Below are 19854 nucleotides of genomic sequence, written 5' to 3' on the forward strand. Positions count from 1 at the left end.
ATTGTCAATGCAAACAGAATTATCAGTAGCACATTCTTCGTCAAACCGACAAAATTCTCCAATTAACGGTGCACATTTATCATTTTTTTAAATGTATCTCGATTGACAAACGCATATTTTATCTTCTGAACACTCGGCATGCAATACTGCGTTGCAATCTTTATTAAGAGAACAAAATATTCCCAATCGAATTGGTTCTAAAAAAATTTATTTACGAATTTTAGTATACGAAATAATGTAATATTAATTTGATTGAAAAATTTTATTGAAATACCGTTCGATACGCATTTGAATCGACCAGTTGCTTGTTCATGGCAGACATTTTTTTGATCACAACATGGATGCGCGAGATTTGGATTGCACTGTTAAATAAAAAATTTTTAATTTGTAATAAGAAAACATAAATTAGTACTACATTGTACCAAATTTCCAAGTCCGCTCTTGTTTATTAGTATGGCTAATTTTTCTTACCCGAAAATGAAGAATAGCACAATTGTTTAAAACATTGTTTTCAGATCCTACTAATCGACTGATGAATATTGACACTAATAGTTTGAATATTAACAAGTGAAATTTGCAAGACATTTTTTTAAGAAGCTTCGATTTTGTGAAGACAGTTTAGAAATTAATGGGGGAGCCCGATTATAACTCTCGATTATAAAAAAATAAAAATGAGATTGAAACTCTACAATAGAATTGATGACATCAAAAAATTTCAAGGTGACAGTCATTAAGATAAGTTTAGATATTTCGTGAAAATCTTGATTGAAAAAAAAAAAAAAAAAAAAAAAAAAAAAAAATTATTTCATTATAAAAATAGACATGAAATGTAATATAATAAAGACCGGGGCACGATGGCCCGCTATTATGAATTGACTTAAAAAAAATTATTTAATGAAATTTTTTTAAAAATTGATTTTATTAGGAATTTAGACGAAAAGCAGAGTATGGAGATACGGTAAGGTAGACAATTTAAGATAAAGTTGTTTTTAAGGGAGGTAACAGGTCTAAGATAAAGAAAAAAAGAGCAAATTTTTGTAATTTTTTTTAAGAGTAGGTTCTTTATTAAAATTCTCAAAATTTGTGGCATTATTAAGCGTCATTTCAAGAATATTCTGCGAAATTTTCGGAAAAAAATATTTAAAAATAAGCCAGTGGCAGTGGAGAAAGACGAGTCACTTAAAAAAAGTCTTCATGCCGTAAGCAGGATAACTCATGACTGCCTCATCTGAAATAAAAAAACCAAAAAGATTTTTTTAGTACATAAATTTATCTTAGATTTGAACGAAGGATTTTTTTTCAATAACTACTTATTTTTTAATTAAACAAAAGAAGCAGTTTTTGGGAAAAATCATAGTTTTTCTATTGCACCTTTACCAAAAATTCAAAAATGAATATTTTGTTTATTCCTTCGTTCAAATCCAAGATAAACTTGTGTTCTAAAGAAATCTTTTTGGTTTTTTTATTTCAGATGAGGCAGTCATGAGTTTTCCTGCTTACGGCATGAAGACTTTTTTTTGACTCGTCTCTCCCCACTACCACTGGCTCATTTTTTAATATTTTTTTCCGAAAATTTAGCAGAATATTCTTGGAATGTTGCTTAATAATGTCACGAATTTTGAGAATTTTAATGAAGAAGCTACTCTGAAAAAAAAATCACAAAAGTATTCTCTTTTCTTATGAGTGTAAATGTAACAGGACAAATTGAAAATTATAAATAAACATAGTAAATAATTTAAAAAAATAATAATTATAAAAATGCACTTATTAATTTCAAAATTTTTTAAATGTGCATTTTTTTTTAATTTAAGTTTATTAATTATTTACTCTATTAATTGATAATTTTAAATTTGTCCGATGTCTGCTACATTCACACTTATCTTTTTTTTGTATCTTAGGCCCCTTTTCCCCTTTAATGAAACAAAAGTAATTATTTTATGTTTTTTTAGGGGGAGAGATGATCGTGTTCTGAAAAAAAAATTTTTTCAAACCAGTAAAAATTTATTTAATTTAACAATAAACTAAATTGAAGAATATAAAGTAAAAAAAAAATTTTTTTAAATATTTTTAGAGGTGGGAAATCGTGTTCTTAAAAAGAAATTTTTTTTTGTAAAAATTATTACGGAATTCGTCAAAGTTTTCTGAAATAAATAAAAAAAAATTTGAATCTGGTATTAAAAAACCGCAAAAAATATTTACTCGTTTAGATAGATTCAAATTTTAATTTTCGTTATATAGTATATAAATATACAAATATATGTTCAAATTATCCCGCTAAAAATGTTGACTTACCTTCAGCAGATGCTACAGTAATCAGTAAATTCGAATGTGTCCCTTCAATACCTTCAGATGCGCAGTAGTCAATTTTTGCATCTGCACATGCGCGCCCCTCAGTTCTCAGAACAGAACACAAGATGGCGGCAGTTGTGGCTTGGCGTCTTTTGCTATCGGTTCTACAATAATTTTCCTTACGTCTTTTTTTATTTTTTATTTTATTACCGCGCGTTTGAAATTTAAATTAAAATTCCGCTGACTTATTATTAACGTTTCGTTTTTTTTCTTTATCGTGTAATAATCAAATACGTGTCTAAGTGTCATAACTCGACGATTTAAATAAACGAGTGATAAAAAAATTTATGAATAACTCAAGACCAAGGGTCTCGATCATGTAAGATCTGGAGTTTTATTCAAAATTTATTACAATTATCATTTTTTTTATTTTTTATCTTTGAATTTAATACTTTTTTTGTTACAGATATTTAATTACTCGACCAAATTCAACCGATCAATTAGTCCGGGTTATTGACGTGAGTTTTTTAAAAAATTTTTTATGCGACTAAAAATTTATTTCAGCCATTAATTTTTGTAAATTGTTTTTATATTTTTAAAAAATATTTCAGGGTGGGGTAAAAAAAATTTGAATTATTTTGCATTGCTTTCTATTTATTTACAAGTGAATATAAACATTTAATTTTTGTATTTTTAATTAGACATTTAAAAAATTAATTTAAAATTTTTTAGTTTGATTATTATTATTATTATTATTATTATTATTATTATTATTATTATTATTATTATTTTTATTATTATTAATATTATTATTATTATTATTTTAATTATTATTATTATTATTATCATACATATTTATTGAATGTTTATTTTAAAATAAAAATTATTATTTTATTTTACGAACCTGAAATTAGCCAACGTCTAATAATTTTTTGATTTGTATAAAAAATGATAAACTATAAAAAAAAATATATTTTGAAAAATTGCACTTGTAGTTTTTTGAATTTCCTACATGTGCATTTTTTTAGTTTTTTTTTTTTTTTTTTTTAGTTGATTTGTTGAAAAAAGAAATCCGAAATATTTTGAATAGTCTGCTAACTTCAGAATCATTTCATTTGACGGATTTTAAATTTAAAACTCTTTAATATTTTTTGTATATGATTTTATAATTATTGACAAAAAATATTCAGATAGTTTTTTTTATGAATATTCAAATTTTACGATATTTTTAATTGGAAATTAATTCAAATTTAGACAAATAATTTGTAAATTTTTAAAGATCTGAAAGTAACAGACAATTAATAATTTTCTGATTTTTTTCTCAACGACCAAATTGCAAAAAAATCAAAACTACAAAAATGCACATGTAGAAAATTTTAAAAACTACAAGTGCAATTTTTTGAAATATTTTTTTTTCATAATTTATCGGTAAAAAAAAATCCAAAAATTATTAGACGTCGGCTAACCAGTATCAATTTTCAACGATTTATTTTCAATTCAAATAACTTTACAATTATTGAATGTACGTAAAAAATCATAAGAACGTTTTTTGTAGAGAATCAAATTTCCTAAAAAAATGTCCCTTACAAATTTTATCATAAGATCAATATTTTCTAAGTTATTTGAATTAAAAAAAAAAATAATAATTTTTTCACAATTATTTAATAAAATTTATTCTACTAAATTTTATTTTCTACAATTTAATAATTTTTTTAGTTATTCACAAAGTTTTTTCAATTTTTATTTTAAAATAAATATCGTTGTTCCTCAATTACAATTATTATTGTAACGGTATTACTTTTAACAGTTCAAACTAATTTCCAGTCTATTTTGAAATGTGCTGCGTCAAAGCAAAGAGGCGCGAAATTTGAAAATTTAAATTTATCCGCCAATAAATTTTATATCAAATACTCAAAATTAAATAATTACTTATTATTATTATCATAAAAAATTTAAACCGAATATTTAAATTTGAATTTTTAAATTTTCGCGGGAAAATCACGCAACCGCTAAATCAGCGCATTCCAAAATTTAACTTTTATTTAAAAATTCAACTTTATTTTTTTATATTTATTATTATTATATATTTATTATTATTCCATTTTAAATTCAAAACGGGATAAGAGAATACGAAAGGACGCGAGAGTGCTTTTTTTATTATACAAAGTCTTATAATTATTCAGTTATTTATTATTTTATCAACTATTAATTTTAACTTACATATACATATATATGTATATATTTTTTCCAAGTATTCATATTGTTTTTTTTTTCATTCATTTATTTATTTATATATTTATATATATTATTTTCAAATTGAATTTAATTACCAAACATGAAGTATAGATTTTTTTTTTATTTAAATTTTTTTTTACAAACAGGAAATGAGTAAACACACAATTTTAAATATCTCCCCATTCATTTATGAAAACTTTAATAATTAATTAATTAATTGTTATTTTTTTTAATTTTTAAAAAGTTTTCAGGATTTAATGCATTGAAATATTCATTAATTAATTCTACATTTTTAATTTTAATAAAAAAAAAAATTTGTTAGTTATTTAATATATTTATAATTAATAATGAATTATTTATAATATTTTGTTAATTTATACAATTAAATATCACAGTTTTGTTCGTACCACGCAATATATTGTTTTCCTTACGTTGTTAATTAAATAATTATTAGTACGTTATTATTATTATTCATTTAACACATTCACGCATGTGATTTTGATAAGTACTCACTGACAATGTCCTAAAAAATAATAATGAAATAATTTTTAATTAAAAAATAAATGGACGGCATTTTGTTGGAAGCCTCGGAAAAATTTGATTTTTTTTTTTTTGGTTAAATAAATACTGTGATATTTATATTTTATTGCAACTTTTGGTCCTCTAATAATAATCATAATAATAATGCATACTTAATTTTATTTTAAAATTTTTAAAAGTTTTGAAAGAAACATCAACCAAAATGTAATTCTAAAATATTTTGATAATATTTTAATGGCGGGATTTAAAAATTGAAATAGTGGGTATACCCTTTAGTTTACGGAAACAGTTATCAAAAGCTTTATTGTAGGAAATTTAATTTGCTACGAAATTGTACTCATGTGTTTTTGTCGTGTCTTTGATAGTTTAGCCAAAAATTTGGTTTGAAAATAAATTTTTATGTTGGGGGAAAAAGCATTGTTTTCTATTTTAAATGAAAATTTTGGGAAAACTATTGAAGTTACGGAAAAAATGGAAGAATACTTTTTTGTAGAGAATTAAATTTACTGCAAATAATGTCTCTGTGAGTTTTCATTTAAACGCAGTGTTTTTATGTTATTTTAATTTAAACAACGAGATATAATTTAAATAAAAGTATGAAAATTAATCGGTGATATAAAAATATATTTTGTAATTTTTATTTGACGCGGTTTTAAATTCAGACAACACGTGGCTAACGTACCCAAACTGGTGAATGTATAACGAGTTTAAAACTTCAGGATAGAATTACTCGATTAAAAGAAGACGTTAAATTCTTTATAGATATAAATAAAAATTATAATTCAAAGAAACCTTTTAAATCGCGAATTGACAGATTTTTATAAAATTATTTATTCACAATTTTGTGTAATTAAAAATGACATTTGGTCGGCTTGCATCGGATTAAGTCAATTACAATTGTCAAAAGATTTTTTTTAAATTTTCAGCCGATGGAATTTCTGTCCGATGAAATTTTCCCGCCAACAATAAAAATTAAGTACCGGTAAAAATAACAATTAAATAATAATTGACATCTTAAAGTTTATTTAAAATATTATTTAATCATTTATCAATACTCAACATCGATAAAAATATATTTATTTGTGTAATGTATAATTTATTTTCGAGGCTTCTCATCCGTTATTTTATTTTAAATTATTATTTTAATAAATAAACTTGTCGGCTCTGTTGTTTAAATTAAATCATGTTTAATAAAATATAAAATAACGCGATCATCTTTATTTTTTTACAATAAAAAAGTCTGTTGATATTTAAATTATTTATCTGCAAGAAATAAAGTTTTAAATTTAAACTTTCGGCGGCAGTTCCTCAGCCGACACTATTATTTTTCACGCGATTATTGTCCGCGTTACACAATATATACTTATTATCATTCACAAATAAATAATCTATACAAAAAAAAAAGAAAAAAAAAATGAATTTTGACTTAAGGGTTGATGTTCCCTCAAATAAATTATAACAGGATTTTCTATCGATAACTTATTTAAATAAATAATAAAAACAATAATTAATTTTTTTAAACGGGATATTTTATTAAACGAAAAATCATAAGTATAATATTATCAATTAATAATAATAATAATCAATAAAAATAATAATAATAAAAATAGGAACTAAGGATAGAAAAAAAATAATCACAATTAAAGCGCGAGGTCCCTGGTTTCCCTAATAACAAAATGAAAAAAATAATTATAATAATAATAATAATATCCTTTACCCAATCGCTTTCATTTTTTTACATAAAATAAAAATAAACCATTCATACATTAATTTATTATCTTCACGCTCACTTTTAATTATTCAATTGCTCACACACTTGTCACTCGACAAACCTCTTTTATTTAAAAACTTTTTTAAATTATTTTTATTAAACATTGTATTTGTTTAAAAAAAAACTAATCACGCTTACCCGGCGTTCAACAATCGTTAAGGAAACCAAAAGAGCGATGTGACGATTATAATTATAATAATTAATAATTAATAATAATAATAATATTAATAATTCGTTATTATTATTTATATAAATGGTAGTAGTAGTAGAATATCATACTTTCTTAATTATTAATAATTAATAACAAACTAATAGTAAACAACTTGAGCACAGGTGAGGCGTGATTTTAATCTCAGTACTATTTCTAATTTATTTTTTTTTATTTTTCTATTATTGGTTTTTTTTTTAATTTTTAAAATTAATTGGCAATTGATAAATTTAATTCAATATATTACAGATAAAAATTTGGCATTTTAGTCTTCAAATTATATTAACTAAAAAAAAAGATTTTTTATTTATTATTATTAATTAATTAATTAATTGATTAATGATAATAATTAAGTAAGAAATAGTACAAGTAAACTCACGCCGTAACAAGAAAATTATCTACAATGTTCGATTCTTTTATTTATTTGTTTATTTTTTTTTTTTTTTTTTTTTTTAGTAAATTTAAAAATGAGTGTGAATCGAGCGGACAAATATATAATTATTAATAAATAGAGTAAATAATTAAAAAAAAAATATTTGTAAAAAATGCACTTATTGATTTTGAAATTTCTTAAGTACCCATTTTTTGAAAATTTTATTTTTTTTATTATTTACTCTGTTTATTTATAATTTTAAATTTGTATGACGTCTGCTATTTTCGCGCTCAAATTTAAAATTATTAATAAATAGAGAAAATAATTAAAAAAAAATATTTGTAAAAAATGCACTTATTAATTTTGAAATTTTTTAGATGTGCATTTTTTTAAATTTTATTTTTTTTTATTATTTACTCTATTTTTTTATAATTCTAAATATGAGTATGAATATAGCCAACATCAGGCAAATTTAAAATTTTAAATAAATAAAGTAAATAATCAAAAAAATAAAATTTTGAAAAAATGGGCATTTAAGAAATTTCAAAATTAATAAGTGCATTTTTTGTAAATATTTTTTTTTTGATTATTTACTATTTATTTATAATTTTAAATTTGTCTGTTTGCTACATTCACACTCATAATTTAAAAATGCATTTTTTTGTTCGTCGTGCTTTTAATTTTATTATTAATTATGTCATTTTTTTGTCATGATTTTTTTTAAAATTTAAGGTAAATTTAGAATTTTTTTGAGTATCATACATTAAAAAAAAAAAAACAGTACATTTTTTTTCTTATTTTTTCATAAAAAAAATTTATGCAATTTTTGAAAAAAAAGTTTTCAATAAAAAAATGGAAAATTAATGTTTTCTGAAAAATTTATATTTTTTATTTTAAAAAATAATTTTTTTTACGATCATATAAATAATTATTAAATTCACCTTAAATTTATATATTTTTATTATTAAATTATAAAAAATTATTAAATTTTCAACAGAATATTAAATATATATTTTGTTCATACATTTGTTCTTTTTCTAAAAAAAAAAAAAGTTAAAAGTAAAAGTAAAAAAAAAAATTTGTGTGAAATCGGACAGCGTCAGTTATCCAAATCTCTTTCCCTCAAAGGTACATAGAATAATTATTTATTTAAAAATTATTATTTATATGAATTAATTTAATTAAATTTTCATAATTATAAATTTTAATAATAATAATAATTATTATTATTATTAAGTCTATTCAAATTTTTAAATTCACCTTACACACCTACAAAATATTAATATAATTAATAATTATAATAATAATTAATAATATATCATTTTATTTATTTAATTTTCTTATATTTTTTTAATATATATTTATATATATATATATTTATTTATATATATTTATATTTATATAATAATTATGTACAAGAGGTTTTCCATACCACTTATTTCCAGTCAACACATTACAATTATCATTTTTATTTATTTATTTAAATTGTGTTAAACTTTAATTACTTCATTCACATTTTTTTTTTTTATCTTTATATTTCGTGGCACCGTCAACCTACTCTACCTACACCAAATATTTATTTCTATCTTCCATTATTATTTACTATCTCTATCTCTTTGTCTCTCTTCGCTAGTTTTTTTTTTTTTTTCATTTTACAAAAAAAACTTCGCGATTTGTGCCCTCATGAGTGTACGCTCATTTTTATGTCATCTGTCTTAATTTTTTCTTTTTTAATTATCATTATTATTATTATTATTATTGTTATTTTTAATATTTCATTCTTGTCAGTTATCTTGATATCTTAATTTAATTCCGCGATTTAAATTAAAAATAAAAATTTCTAGAAAAATCGATCCTTGAACCTCGAGGATTGACTTTAGGTAAAATGTCAATTCGACCTTTTTTATAGAGATTTTGACGCTCTACAAAAAAGTATTGATTGACTTTATCGATATTTTTAATATTTTGTGAGATAATAAGTGATAATAAAAAAAAACTCCATTTTTTTATACAAATTTTGACTTTGATATTTGCAATCACTGTAACTTTTTAAATATTCATTTTATGAAAATTTGTAATCAGTACTTTTTTACAGAGAATTTAATGCTCTACAAAAAAGTATTCCATACTTTTTTCGATATACCTCATATTTTTGGAGATATTTATAAAAAAAGATAAGACAGTAATTATAATTAAATAATAATAATAACAATTAAAAAAAATATATATAAACAATAAAAAAAATTATTGTTTATCTTTAAGTCCAAGTAAAGAATGCCCCTCCATAGACGCACTAATATTACCCAAATTACTGAGATTACTAAGATTGCCCAAATTTCCCAAATTACCTAAATTAGGTTGATGCGCGTAATTCTTTATCTGATGCAAGCTTATGAGCTGATTAGGAAAAGACGTCGTATTCTGATTATTATTAGTACCAGGAGTTACCGCCGACGATGTTGGTGAAGCTTTTTGTGTGCTAAAAGCATCATACAAGTACGGTCGTGAAGCTGGATGATGACTTCCAGGATAATGTAAATGATTAAGTGGATTAAGGGGATGCTGCATTGACGAAATGGAGTTTATAGAAATAGATGATATCGGTGTAAATGCACTACTGCTATTAGGGTGATGATTAGCGCCCCCACCACCACCGACACCCGGTGGTTGAGGTGTCTGTTGCCTCGAGTCATTTTCAATGTCTCTATGCCCGATCCCAGTTCCACCGACGCCATTTCCCGTTCCGCGGCCGCCATGTTGTAGTAACATATCAGTCGGTCCATTCGGATTCTGATGATAGTCCGTATGATGATGATGGTGAGGTAAACGATCATGTAATTCACTTATCACCGAATCAGGGCTTACTTTTGGCCAGTAATGATGCGCTGCTGCATCTTGATGATGCTGTGCTGCGGCAGCCATTGCAGCGTGAATCGATGGCCTTAAACCGGTGCCAATTATCGGCGGTCTTTTGTCCGTTCTTTCAGCGTGTTTTTGCATATGTTTTGCTAAATACGTTTCCTGGGTATAACTTTTACCGCAGTATTGACAAATATGGGTTTTAAGATGCTTTGATTCCTTGTGCTTTGGTATATGCTCCAGAAGACTCGGCTCGTCGGAGAAACACTTGTAGCACGAATTGCACTTGTACGGTTTATCGGTTTGATGACAACGGGAATGACTCTGTAGATTACTTAGCTGACTAAATGCTTTAGTACAACCTGGATGACGGCATTTATACGGTTTATCACCAGTATGAGTTCGTATATGCTGTTGCAAATGACTCAATTGGGTAAATTTACGTTGGCATATTTCACAACGATACGGTTTTATTCCTAGATGTATACGTGTGTGTTGTGATAAATATGACGAATTAGCGAATGCTTTTGAGCATTGGGTACACTTGTAGGGTTTAGCTTCTCTCATGTGAATTTGCGTGTGTAACTGGAGGTCTGCTTTGCTGCCGAATATCTGTAACATAAAAAAAATCATTTGTTATTTTACGTTTACTTATATTTCGGTCATTTCCGCGAAAACGGTTGAAGATATCAAAAAATTCAATGATACCTAATTTGTAGAGCATTAAATTCTACTGAAGAATAACCCGTGATCGAATCTCCGGGTCAATTATTTCCGCGGTATATTTTTTAAAATTCAATTATTACTTTTGCTTAGAAATTTCTGTTATGGTTTTTTCAACTATTTTTGTAAATATCTTTTGAATGGTTGAAAATATGGAAAAATGGTATCAGATGAAATTTGTAGAGCATAAAATTTTGAAAATAAATCATTAGATGATCAACTCTCTAGCTTAATTAGTTCATAAGTTATGAATTATTTAAAAAAAAGAAAAAAATGTTCACGGCCCAAAATCTGCGGAAAAAATTTTTTTTTCGTTACTTAAAAATATGAAAATTTTTTTTTGGTATATTAACGACATGATTATAAGTTTTATTGTGTGATAAATAAATTAAATGACTAGTAGTGCAGTGTTGAATAAAAATAAAATTAAAAATTTTGTTTAGTGATAAATAGATTTGTTCAGAATTGAAAGGGATTTCTGTAGAATTAGTATAAATTGTTGGGATTATTAATAACTAGAAACGAGTGTAGACAGGTGAGTAAGACCAGCCGAGTGTTACACGACAAGCTGACCTTGTCTATCATACTTTTAGCCTCGAGCCATAACTGACTGGCTTTTGCTTACTCTGACTTTATTTTTTTTTTTTTTTTTTTTGATACTATTATAATTATTATTATTCAATCTGAGCTACTACATAGATTTTGTAACTCTACTGTCACTCTATAATCTACATAACTTCAATATCGTTGTCTTTTGTACATCAAACAACCGATTTATCTCAGTCACTCATCGATGATCCACCGATTCGATACAATTGACCCTCCAATAATTTTAAACATTCATTTTATTTGTTATTAAACTTATGTAATCGACAATCATCTTCATACTTGTTCGTAATTATTATTATTATTTATCAACAATACTATCATAATTAAATATCAATAAAAATTACAAGTCATTTTTATAATATTCTTTTTGACTTGTAAGGCCTCAAGGATTAATTTTATTAAAAATATCAATCAGACCTTTTTTACGGCAAATTTTATTCTCTACAAAAAAGTATTATATATATTTTTCGATATCTTTGCTAGTTTCACAAATATTTTTAAAAAATAACTTTGGTCAAAAATTGCATTATTTTTGATCATTATTATTCTTTAAGATCTTCTAACTCCTTGAGGATTAGTTTTACTAAAAATGTTAATCAGACCTTTTGTACGGCAAATTTTATTCTCTACAAAAAAGTATTATATATATTTTTCGATATCTTTGCTAGTTTCACAAATATTTTTAAAAAATAACTTTGGTCAAAAATTGCATTATTTTTGATCATTATTATTCTTTAAGATCTTCTAACTCCTTGAGGATTAGTTTTACTAAAAATGTTAATCAGACCTTTTTTACGGCAAATTTTATTCTCTACAAAAAAGTATTCTATACATTTTTCAATATCTTTATTAGTTTTAAAAATATTGTTAAAAAATAACTTTGGTCAAAAATTGCATTATTTTTGATCATTATTATTCTTTAAGATCTTCTAACTCCTTGAGGATTAGTTTTACTAAAAATGTTAATCAGACCTTTTTTACAGCAAATTTTATTCTCTACAAAAAAGTATTCTTTACATTTTTCAATATCTTTATTAGTTTTAAAAATATTGTTAAAAAATAACTTTGGTCAAAAATTGCATTATTATTGATCATTATTATTCTTTAAAATCTTCTAACTCCTTGAGGATTAGTTTTACTAAAAATGTTAATCAGACCTTTTTTACAGCAAATTTTATTCTCTACAAAAAAGTATTCTTTACTTTTTTTATTAATTCCCATAGTTTAAAAGTTATCGTCAATTTAAATGTTTTTAAAACAATAATCATTGAAAAAAAAAAAAATTGTCCTTTAATATTAGTATATCTATATATAAATTGTAAATATATATGATGAATTTAATTCCTTGGTGTATACATAATTTCGAAATGTGTCCTTGCGAGTGTCAAGTTCGTACACATTCTTCAGCCCACATAATCCCGTCTCTTTTTTCACTATCTTTACAAGTATTTGTATTACACTTTATATTTATATATATATATATATATATATATATATATATATATATATATATATATATATATATAAACATGAAAGAATAGAAATGAGTAAAGGCTAAAAATTTTAAAATAATCTTCCGGCATCAAAAAACTCAGTCTTAAATTTCATTAAAATTTATTATGATTATTATCATTGTTGTGTCCTTTGTTGAATGAAAAGGTTACAAAAATTAGCCAGATTGTTTTATTAATCAACAGATTAAAAAAAAAATTTGATTGAGAATCATAAATTTTTTTAGTTGTTGTTAAATGTCTTGAATATTTTTAGTGATTCAAATTTACTGGTAATTATTATTTCAAGTATTAATAATAGTAATAATAATAATTAGTATGGACTATTTAATGATTTACAGAAGGCCTGAGGCCCTCGTAAATTAAATTTAAATATTTCGTCCGGTACGACCTTAATGACGTACACTAGCTGCTGATGATGATTAAGAACAATCTCATCATCATCAACAGTAACAACAGCAGCAGCAGTACAAAATATCATCGAGACTTAAAAAGATAATATTATTTTAAAAAAAGTTTAAATAAGTTGACGGGCAAGACGAACACGTTTTTAAGTCAAGTCATAGTCAATTTTAGATTATTATAATGTATACCTGTCTACCTTGTTTTAAAGTTTAAATTATTATTTTGTTGGTTTTTTTTTTTTTTTGGTTATTTGAGTCGTTAATTTTAGTCGGACATCTTAAGGTGAAACAATAAAATTATTATTTTGATAATAGTCTTAATGAAGTAGACACTGACTTTACAAAGCGGGTTTTTGAATTTAAAATGCATCAACAAAATTTTGTTTTAGTGGATGCTAATTTTTTTTATTTTTATTTTGTGTCATAACTTTCAAACTCGAGGAAATATCAAAACAGCTATGAGGAAATTTTTTGTTTACCGTTAAATTTTCTACAAAAAATGTCTTATTGATGTTTTTGATAAAATCAAACCTTGAGGATTTTTAATATTTTGAAAAATAGCAAAGTTCAAAAATATTGACTCATTATTAGATATTTTTATTAAATATCTTGGAAATGAGTCAGAATATTGAAAAAATGAATGAATACTTTTTTGTACAGCATAAAATTTTCCACAAAAAATGTTTCATTGATATTTTTGATAAAACCCATCTTTGAGGATAAAAAAAAAAATTGAAAAATAATAACGTTCAAAAATATTGAATTTCATTATTAGATATTTTTATTAAATATCTTGGAAATGAATAAAAATATCGAAAAAATGAATGAATACTTTTTTGTACAGCATAAAATTTCCCACAAAGAATGTCTCATTGATATTTTTGATAAAACCCATCTTTGAGGATAAAAAAAATTTTGAAAAATATAATGTTCAAAAATATTGACTCATTATTAGTTATTTTTTTTAAATATCTTGGAAATGAATCAAAATATCAAAAAAACATAAGAATACTTTTTTGTACAGCGTTCAATTCTCTACAAAAAACGTTTGATATATATTTTCCCTAAAATCAATCCTCAAGGATTTATCAGCGTTTTCAATTTTAGTATAATTGATCCTAATAAAAATCTATATAATTTATTAGTCAGGAAGTTTATTCATTTTTGTAGTGAACAAAAAAAATATATTTTTTTATGTTCAACAAAACTAAAAAAGTAAGTTTGGAAAATGCGTCAAAGTGGATTAAATTCCCTTTGGGGATTGATGATTGAAAAGGGACTACTTTGAACCGATAAATTGGCGGATCTTATGCTTATAGATCTTATATTCAACACATATACACATATATATATATATATATATATATATATATATATATATATATATAAAGTAAGAGTTTACGTCTAAGAATCACAGATTACGTGTTGAGATCGAACGTGGGGTTTCTCATTGAAAAGATTCTCTGGCTCTTGGGAGGCGAAGGGATCTAAGCCTAAACCTACGTTGGTATTCAAAAAGCCACTTATTTATATATATATATATATATATATATCCCCTTTTTATTTAACTATTTTTTTTTTTTTGGTCAAACACGTGACTTACAAATATACGAAAGAGCAGAGCAATAATGATAATAATAATAATAATAATAATAAAATATATAGTAGACTGTTCTATAGTCACACTAGACCCGTATGTTCTTCTTCATCTTCTTTTTCTTCATCTTGTTCTCAAAGTCTACTCTCATCCGTCATCGGATTGTTTGCCGGAAAACTTGAAAAGTCTTTCCGACCCTCTCTAATGTCACTCAACTTTATTTTTATTTTTTATTAAAAGAAAACTCTTTTTTATAAAACAGTAATTATTCATTTTAAATTTAAAAATATAATATTTAATTGACATTTGACACCCGATACCCGGGCTCCAAAACAGGAAAATTTGAATTTTTTGGCGGGAGGTTTTTTGAATATTGGTTATTTTCATTGATCATTATATAATAACAAATAATTTATTTGTATATTGATCAGAGTCAGACACCTAGTTGGTACGTGATTCAGTCATGCTACACATATTTCTAAACAACAAATATATACCGCCTTTTTCCTCTCTCTTTTGCGGTCTTGTTACGTGGCGCAACCCATCGGGTGGAGGACGTCTCGAGGCAAGGCCGAAAGATCTCTTATACACGTAATATATTTCCCTTTTATTTTATTTTTATTTTTATCTTTATCTTTCAAATTTTTTATAAATAATTGATGATAATAAATTTTAAATTATAATTCAAAAAATTATTTTTCGCGGGTAGAAAATTTTATTTTGTTGATTGAGGTATTGATTTATTTATTTGGGTTTTGAGTAATTGCTTGTCATTAAGTCGGATATAATATTTTATTACGTAAGAAATTAACTTTTGGATAATAAATTTTTTTAATTTAGATGAAAATTTTTTTGAGTCGATTTTTGAATTCTAGGTAAAATGATCCTAAAAAAAAATTTTTATTTCAATTTGTAAAAAATTCAAATTTTTTTTCGTATGAACTTAAGGATTTTATAGATCATTGAACTCAGGGTTAAATGACTCACTAGAATGTTTTTTTAAAAATCCAAATTTAAAACAAAAAAAAATAAATTTTTTAAATAGATCCAAATTTAAAAAAAAAAAAAAATTAATAAATAAATTTTGATCACATATATTTTTTTTTTTATATGAACTGGTGGATTTTATAGATTATTGAACTAGGGGTAAAATGATCCCCTAAAAATTTTTTTTTATAAATTCAAATTTAAAAAAAAAAAATTGTTTTTAAATTTAAAAAATAATTTTACATAAATATTTTCGTAAAATAATCCCTAAATTAATCAACCCCTTATAGAAATTTCAAAAAAAAAAATTAATTTTTTAAAGAACCGTCAAAAATAATTACTTCATAATTAAATAAAGTAAAGACAAATTTGTCAAGTAAATATTCGTTAAAATATAATAAAGAATCGCCCGGTAGGAATAATAAGACACTAGAGCGTATAATTGAGGTATGGAGTGTAAAAGAATAGAAAAAGAGATAGAAAAGATGAGATGAGATGAGAAAAGAAGAATCAAGTAGATTTTTATTCCCAGGCACCTACCAGCTGCCAGATTAAACAAACTCCGGTAAATATATATATATATATATATATATATATATATATACCCAAGTTGTACCTAGCCCATACAGGTAATCTTTTCAACTAGTTTAGCCTTTAGTATCGTGTATGGTGTTTAGTTGTATAGTTGATTTTATTTAAAACATAAGAATAGATCAATGGCGGTGATGATCATGATGATGATGAACAACTAAACAGGAAAGAAAGATCATCATAGTCATCGTAATTATCATGATGAGATCGAGAGGACCAACCAAAACCTGTTTTTTTGTACACGCATTAAATCTTTATTTTAAAATATATATGTTGATATTTATTGTATGGGTTCTATCTGTTATTTCAAAATTTACGAGCACTCGTTCCATTCGTTCCACTGACAGATCAGTCGATTTTATTATTACGCAATTTCAAATAATACTTAAACTTTTTTACTACTACTATATATATATATATATATATATATATATATATATATATATATATATATATATATATATATATATATATATATATGTGTGTATATTTTTATATTAGTATGAATTTATTAGATCATTGCAGTGGTTTTTCCGCTATTTTAATAATCGTACAACGGTTTTATTTTTGCATTGATTGTTTTGAATTGTTAGAAAAATTATTTTACTGAGAATTTTTTTTTTTTTTTTTTTTTTTTTTTTTTGTAAATTAAATCGGTTTAAATTATTGGAATATTATGAGTTTTTGAGATAATTTTTTTTAATTGAATTTTTTTTTTTATGAAACTTTTTTTTGGAGTAAAATTAATAGTACTGAAATTAGCCAAGGTCTAATAATTTTTGAATTTCTTTTAAAAATGTAGGATTTAAAAATAAAAAAATTTACAAAAATTGCACATGTAGCTTTTTTAATTTTCTACATGTGCATATTTTTAGTTTTTTTTTTTTTTAAACTAAATAATTAAAAAAATTTTAATTGTTTACAAACTTCGAATGATACTGAAATTAGCCATTTAATAATTTTCGAATTTCTTTTAAAAACATAACATTTAAAAATAAAAAAATTTTCAAAAATTGCACATGTAGCTTTCTTAATTTTCTACATGTGCATATTTTTAGTTTTTTTTTTTTTTAATTAAGTAATTAAAAAGAGAAATTTAAAAATTTTCAATTGTCTAAATTAATGATACTATTACACAATAATTTTAATTTTCAAAAAAACTTTCGAGTAATTTAATCAATATTTAAATTGCAAATTTTAGTATTTTTTTTAAATTTTCAAAAAAATCTGTCAAAGAAAAATACTGAGAACTTTTTTTTCTGTAATTTAACGTTAAATAATTTTAATATTTGCTGAAATAAATTAAAAAAAGCTCATTAAAAAATTAAAAAGACGGCATGTTTCTCTAAATAAAAATCTCAAGTTAAATTTTCCCAAGTCTCGAATGTTGAGCTTTTTAAAAAAGTTACTGTTGCATCTGATGTGCGGAGTAACTAAAAAAAGAAAGTACTACACCAAAAAAAAAAAAAAAATAAGTTTAAAACAGAGGAAAAAATATACGTGAGCATGACTACCCAACGCCGCCGCTTGGCTACGTACGGCTTTCATTAAGAAATCGTTAGCGTCATCCTCGTCCTCCTCATCACCATCAACTGCATCCTCTTAGCCCTTTTTTTTATATAAATATATATACATATATATACAACATCATCCTTTCCGCTTATTCTGGCTTACACCTGCAGCACTACCAGCATCACACACATATATCTATATATATATAACATGAAAGCCCTTCACATCAAATTTACAACTGCGTCTCTCCTCTGATTTCCAAAAATTTCTCAAGAGTCACTATCCTGTAATTTTCATTGAGAAAATACCGACATCCTTTTTATAATTTATCACTAATTATATACTACTCTATACAGTAAATATATACATATATATTTATTGACATTCTCTACCTTGAAAAAAAAGATTTCTTGACTCAAGAAAAATTTTTCATGAAATAAAGTCAAAAATTTTCCATGATCTTCAAGTTAATCAACGTCTTATAATTTTTGGATTGTTTTAAAAATGATAAATTATTAAAAAAAAAAAATATTTTAAAAAATTGCACTTATAGCTTTTTTAATTTTCTACATGTGCATTTTTTTAGTTTTTTTTTTTTTTTTGTGATTGACCTGTTAAAAAAAAATCCGAAAATTGCTGATTGTCTGTTAACATAAGGATCATTAGTTGATTGAAGTTATTAGACGTATAATTTTTGGAATTCTTTAAAAATGACAAATTGAAAAAATTGCACATATAGCTTTTTTAATTTCCTACATGTGCATTTTTTTAGTTTTTTTTTTTTTTGTAATTGGCCTCTTGAAAAAAAATCCGAAAATTGCTGATTGTCTGTTAACATCAGGATCATTAGTTGATTGAAGTTATTGAACGTATAATTTTTGGAATTCTTTAAAAATGATAAATTTAAAAAATTGCACATATAGCTTTTTTAATTTTCTACATGTGCATTTTTTCATTTTTTAAAAATTTTTTTATTTAAGTCGTTAAAAAAAATTTCCAAAATTACTACTTGTCTTCTAATTTCAGAATCGTAAATTTTCTTAAGACTAAAAATAATTTCTCGCCTAAAAAATTTTTTTTCACCCCAGAAAATTTTCATTTCAATTTCTCAGGACAAAAAAAAATTTTCTCAGGTCAAATGAAATTTTCGCAGCCAAAAAATCCTTTTACTCTACAGTAAAATTTATTTTTTCGCAACAAAAAAATCTGACTCCAAATTTAAAAAATAAAATTTTTATAAAATCAATCACTAGTAGACCCATCAGTAATAATTAGCATAATTCATTCTATAATTATAATGATAATAATAACAATAGATCAATTATTATTACAAAAATTCGATATTTAAGTCGCGGGCGAATCCGTTGGATAAATTTATCCCTATTTTGTGCGCAGATGGCTCTTCACTTGATAATCTAAGCATTGGCCGTGTTGGCGGTACACATATACACATACACATATATTTATATATATATATATATATATATATGGACACAAAGACGTTTTGGACATAAAATACGTAAAGCAATGGGCGTCCCGCTAAAAAAATCCTCCCCTAAGGCTCACTCTCATCTACAATATCGGACTTTTTCTCTTGATATATATCTATATATATGTAACGTTGAATACAAGGGATAACACCCCT

General features: G+C 24.0%; 1 protein-coding gene across 3 annotated transcripts in view; it reads right to left on the reverse strand.

Annotated features, from left to right (window-relative positions):
- Nucleotides 1-9649: 9649 nt before the first annotated feature.
- The window catches only part of LOC103580196 (zinc finger protein rotund), a 73121-nt gene continuing 62916 nt past the window's right edge, over nt 9650-19854 (reverse strand). For all 3 annotated transcript variants that reach the window (XM_008561865.1, XM_053742892.1, XM_008561866.1), the window contains one exon: nt 9650-10887. In XM_008561865.1, coding sequence (XP_008560087.1) covers nt 9661-10887 — 1227 coding nt within the window. In that variant the 3' untranslated portion in view covers nt 9650-9660. The remainder of the gene's footprint in view (nt 10888-19854) is intronic.

This window comes from Microplitis demolitor, chromosome 2 (genome assembly GCF_026212275.2).
Source record: "Microplitis demolitor isolate Queensland-Clemson2020A chromosome 2, iyMicDemo2.1a, whole genome shotgun sequence".
NCBI lineage: Eukaryota > Metazoa > Arthropoda > Insecta > Hymenoptera > Braconidae > Microplitis > Microplitis demolitor.